Raw genomic sequence first — 6,077 nt, forward strand, 5'->3', positions numbered from 1 at the left:
ATATTGATTCTATCTGAAATCATGCCATTCCAGGTGTTAGGCAAGGACAAAGTCGTTCTCGATTTCCGAGTGATGTTTATGTTGCAGGCCATTTCTATTACTGTCATTCTACCGGAAGCATTGATGAGCCCTTCCGTGAGGAACTTAAAAACATTCTAACACGATCGATTCTATCACTACGAGAAGAAACTCGACAGACAGTGTGCTCGCGCTCGTTACCAGAAATCTTATCGTTATATGTTTGCGTTTTTTTAGCTCAGCTAATCAAAGCTGTGTTCAATTCAAATCAGTGTATATTTTCAAATTAAACCACAAATTATATTATACATTAAAACATTGCTATCGTGGACATAAACTAGGTGTGTACAGTACACTGCTCGACGCTATATCAAAACGTACAATCATGTTGAATTTCTTCTACATTTTCGGTTGTTGCGGACAGGAATGAAATGTTTTTTCGAGCATGTTTTTGAAAATTGATTCGAAGCGAAGGAAAAACTCAAACTACATATTTGTTAAAGCGTGTGGAAGATGTGGTCGAGTGTCATGTTCATTTGTCTGTGGTGGAAACCTCGGCCAACTAGACTTATTGATGCTATGAGTAATACACTGTAAATAAAAATTACGTCGGAGTAAAGTGATTTGTTGTTGAATTTGCACTACTTGCCTAACATTTCAGAGTTGAATCGAAATATATTAATTTTCGATATTTTCTTTCGAAATATATTAATGCAAAGAACTATGAAATCAACAGCAAATCACTTTATTTTCTGTTGTTGTGTTCTTTTTTGTTGATATGCTTATGTTGAGATACGGAATGTCGGTCAGTTGTCGGTAATTATATAAATTCACAATAAATTCAAAAGACTTCTTTTTATTTTGATTTTTAATTTAATAACAAGATGATCTCAGAAATGCTTCCTGTAACTGTATCGATGCAATCGATTTCAGGATATGTAAAAAAGAAGTTTTATTGTTATTTTAATTTGAAGAATTCAATAAAACTTGGGCTCAAATAAATTTTTTATCTATGGGTAAATGTAATGCATGCGCCGTTCGCCATCGTCACAATTTTTGTTTCGCTTTATGGTTTTAACGTTTGTCAGTTGGAATTGCAGCTGTAATTCAATTGATTTGAACAGAGGTGATAATACAAGAGATATTTATTTTAATACGATGGTGATTTTCATTAAACAGTTTTCAACGCAAGATTATTTCATTGGAAAGTGGTAATCATCGAGAAATCAACACTAAATCACTTTAACTGGGATGTAATGAATTGAGTTAAGTGCAAAAACACTTGAAGTAATCGTGACAATTTTTTAAATTGGAACTTTTTAAGACCTTGAAATTAAAACCCCTTTTTGTATTTAACTAATACTGAAATGTAACACCCAACGTTAATTTTGATCTATTTCCATATGAGAGAATACAAATACATTTATTTTCTGGAAAACTGAGATGATCGAATCGAATACATTTTTCCAATCCTGGATTTTTTTTTGTAAACCTGTACTATTTCAAGAGCGCATCAATTTTATGCGTCTATTTTCCAAGAATACTCGACAAAACTTTATGCGCATATCCTTGAGAACTGGTGAAACTGCTCTAAAGTCCCAATTTACATAACATCTTTTATTAATTAATGGCGTTATTTCAAATTGAATTTCACGATTATCACCAACACAAATGCATGGGATTTTTTCTACAGGAGATTCCCATATGGAAATGAAAATATACTGGCTGTTACGGTTTGTGTGGAACAGCATAACAAACTAATTTATTGTGGTTGCTGTCAAGCAATGAAAAGTTGGATTGAGCTTATTGCGGCTAGTAGCAGAGCGCAATAAGTCTGCTTGAACTTGATGCCATTATTAAAGCGGTAATGCTAACAGCTAAAAGAATGCGAACAAACTTTCAGTTGGTTTTAAAGCGGATTTATTGTTATTCTTATAATTGCTTTGATAACCTTTCCAAGTGTGGGCCACTTAGCTGTGAAGCAAATTTATAGCGGTTATCAGGAGGTTTTGATGGTGCTGTTAGTTTTAAAAGCAGTTTTACGAAATTGGTCATGAAAACCGCTAAAAGAGTGCAATACAACTTAAATTGTTACTTGGGATGTTATCCATATCTTCTAGAAAGTTGCTTCGTTTACTGCTGTCCATATGCTTTAATGGAATCAGTTACATATTTTGCCGTATAGATGGCGCCATACCTAACTTTTGAACGTGACTTGCAGGACGAATAGTTTCTTCTGCAAAGTTGTGTGAAATTTTATAACAAAACTGTTTGCTGAATACCTCAAACCTCTAGAAATTGAGATTTCAGAGCTACAGAGCTTTTCCAAAAAGGCTTTTAAATGCAGTTTTTCATTCATATGTTCAACTCTTACGCCTAAAACATGACTGTATAAAATTGAGAGTGACGCGGTAAATCAAGATGAACAATTTCTAGTGATATATTATTATATACAGTATTCATGTATAAAAACTGGAAAAAAGTGTTTTTGAAGGCTTTTTTATATGAATTGAAACTCGAAAAGGCGCAAACGAATCCAATCTTCTATGAAGCCATCGGATAGAGTACCTTTCTAACTAACAGAAAAACACAAAACTACACTGGGTTATCTGTAGTTTCGAATATATGGCCCATTGAAGTTACCGATTTTTACATGCATTTGTGTGCTCTTTATAGCACAAAGGCCGGCGCGTACACTACGTTTCCGTTTCTATGCCCAACAAACAGACACCACAATGGGGCTAAATCTAGAAACGTACGGAGATAGGAGATTTTGAAGTCCAATGTTATCAGTAACTTCTAAAAAGTTGTTTCGTTCACTGTTGTCCTTTAGGTGCTTCAATGCAACCAGCTACAATTTTTACCATACAGAGGGCGCCACACCTAATATTTGAAAGTGACTTGATAGACGAATAGTTCCTTCTGCAAAGTTGTGCAGAATTTCATTACAAAGTTGTGCAAATTTTATTATTTTACAGTTCTGACAGTTCACGGCTGAAAATGCCTACCCTCGTCGCTAAACAATGCGGAACACAATTCCTAATGGCATTATCTTGTTTTTGGAAATCTACGTCACAACCCCAACACGTGCTTCTGTTTACCTCTTTTTTGTTACTAATACAGACAAATGTTTCTTCTTCCTCACCGTTGTAAACGTCATTGTTCCCGGAGTCCTATTAAGCAAAAATTTTGCATGGGAATTTTTTCGAGAAAATGAAACTTTTTAACTCAACCTATGACCGAAATTCGAAGATTCGATTTATATTGGCACCCTTATGTAAACTGACGATTGGTAGCGAATGCTATAAAAATTCTTCAGCTTGGAGATTACCGACTACAATGACATCTAGTATGAGCTTCAAAAGTAACAAGAAAGTCATTGAGAATAAAAAAATATTCCGAAACACATTTTTTCATGTGCTGTTTCGGAGCATTTGTGTTATTAACATTTTCTCTCGACTCACTATATAGTTTTACATTGTTAATATTAAGACCTTTCTATTTCTGTTCAAAATTCCTCAAATCACACTGGATATGATGAAACAAAAATGCATGTCAAGCGGTCAAACCTCAAATATTAACAACCACAAAACCACATCCAGGAAGGCAATGAATCGCTAGGTATCTACATAACGAAGTAGCTAATGCAAGGTTATGTATATTTGATTACAAATGAAATCTTTAATACATTCAAACAAACATTATGGGTCAAAAACGAGTGCTTCAAACAAGTCTCTGGTATTAGTAAAACATTCGGTGTCATCTGATTCTTCTCGGCAAGTCATTGTGATAACATCAAATATTGTTCCTCCCAGGCACGTTTGGGCCGGTTCACGCTGTTCGCCGTTAACACAAATATAATATTGATCGCACTCATCTGCAGGTATGTAGTGAATTCCAGTTGGTCTGCATGACGTTGGAGGGACCGGTGAAATATGCTGGAAAAGTAAAAAGAAAAATCGTAATTATAAGGTGGTTTAACTTCGATAAATAAATATGCGTACATCACAGTCCACGTTTTCCGGAAAATCACAACCACCAATAATTGGGTTGAACAGCAGATCACCTGCACAGCTTTCACCTACGGCAACGTCAGTCCAGTTGAAGCAAATGTGGAATCTGGAACAGTCCGTTAAATCTGGTACAAATGTTGGTACTGATGGATTGATGTTATTCGGACAAAATCTTTCTGTGCAATCGACATTTTCCGGTAAATCACATGCTCTAACCGCTGGATCTGAATTAAACATTAGATCTTCGGAGCACTCCATCAGGAACCCTTCATCATCCGCACATGCCGTATACTTCCGACACTCACGCTCAATTGGAAAATTCATCGGTATACCGCTTTCATCCTCCACTTCGCCACTTCCTTCATCATCACCGTCATCGTCAGGCATTCGGCACAGTAGACAAGTTACATTCCAAACATGATCACACTTCTGATCCTTCTCGTTGAAATAAAATCCTGCTGCACAACGTCCTCGTACCATACTATTCCGGGCGCAAACAAAATAGGCATCGCAATCGCTGAAATCGTTAATAAATGTTCCATCGGGAACTCCCAGACAACGGTTGCGCTGTTGGTTTGAACATGTTACGAAGAGCACAGCGATAAGTAGCAATATTTGTAAAATGGATACATTCGACATTTTGTTAGTTACACCCTTGAATTGGAACTGTAGAAAAAATATCGGTGGAGTAGAAAGTAATTTAGCTTATATATACATCTACCTAGATGGATGCTATAAATCAAATCATTAAAGATAACATAATGGTTTACGATAAGCAATTGCGAAGCCAATTCACCAATTAAAAATATGCGATTAGCAAGAAACAAGGGTGATAAAGGTTTTCTAGCGGTAGCTGTAATCAATATACTACTTTTTGACCTCTTGAAAAGAAACCTGGTGGCTAGGAAAATGAAAAATAGTAGGAGGGTGGTATTCAAGACACGACCGCATGACGTTGACTACCGTATTCTTATATTCCGTTAAAACAAATAGTAGAGGGAATTGCAACGCTTCTATTTCAAAACTTCGAGCAACAAAAGGTACCAGTTGCCGATTATTCTTGTTTACTGGTTAGTCCGTCCAGATTTCTAGACATTTTAGTATTTTGCAGTAGCCATGTACTACTAACAGCCACCAGCATTACGGGTGAAACCGGCACGAGATGACCGGTACTATTTTATCTTTCCTCCTTCCAGCTGCTAACACCTAGCGTCCGTATGTAACCGATACGGTTTAGTAATGAAACTGATGGGGTTTGATTGATTGATTTCTTTCGAAGGGACTTTAACCCCAAACGGTCATTCGTCCCTCTGCTTTGCTTGAGGAGAAACAGTCTCTTATATAGCCCAAAGACATACGCTGGATGATGGTGGCTTCTCAAACCTGGCGGTGCCACACGCGCTATAAACATGCACGCACGAGCTACGGACATGCATACACGCCATAAACATACACACACGCTATATAGCAAGCCACACACCTTATATATTAGGGACACACGTTACAGATATTCACACACGTTATGTGCACACACCCTATATATTAGGGTGGGGAATCGTTATATAGAAAAAACGACAATCCTGACAATCCTAAATTTATCGGAAGTCGATTGGTTTTGTCTCCGCCAACGTTTTTGCATTTCCCATTCTAAAGAGCTCAAAGTGGCTCAAACCATAGGTTTCATGACTTTAAATGGTAGGTTTTTTGATGCTTAACAACTTGGCCAAAGACATTAAACAGGGTGTCGCAAAAAAATACTGGAGCTGTTCAAAGTTAAGTATGTCGAAATTTATGTTGCAAATCATTTTTCTGCCAACACTGCCAGTGTACCGGCGTCGGTCAGATTTCCATCAGAAGTAACCTCTGAAACACGTTGTAGATTCTACCTACGCCTAGAATATTGACCCGAATTTCATTGTTTGATCCAGATGAGTGTAAAAATCGTTACGACAGGTTATTTCTGATAGGAATCCTACTGGCGCCGGTACATTGGTAATGTTGGCAAAATACTAGATTTTCTGCATTTAAATCGACATACTCAACTTT

At 36.8% G+C, this 6,077-nt stretch overlaps 1 protein-coding gene across 1 annotated transcript; it reads right to left on the minus strand.

The window, feature by feature from the left end:
* Window positions 1–3,660: 3,660 nt before the first annotated feature.
* Window positions 3,661–4,694, minus strand: LOC129724773 (probable chitinase 10). Its single transcript, XM_055679924.1, has 2 exons — window positions 4,023–4,694; window positions 3,661–3,956 (listed from the first exon to the last, which is right to left on the minus strand). Exons 1-2 carry the CDS (start codon window positions 4,668–4,670, stop codon window positions 3,720–3,722), a joined length of 885 nt encoding a protein of 294 aa, XP_055535899.1. The 5' UTR covers window positions 4,671–4,694; the 3' UTR covers window positions 3,661–3,719.
* Between the last annotated feature and the right edge of the window lie 1,383 nt (window positions 4,695–6,077).

Source organism: Wyeomyia smithii, chromosome 2 (assembly GCF_029784165.1).
Source record: "Wyeomyia smithii strain HCP4-BCI-WySm-NY-G18 chromosome 2, ASM2978416v1, whole genome shotgun sequence".
Classification (NCBI taxonomy): domain Eukaryota; kingdom Metazoa; phylum Arthropoda; class Insecta; order Diptera; family Culicidae; genus Wyeomyia; species Wyeomyia smithii.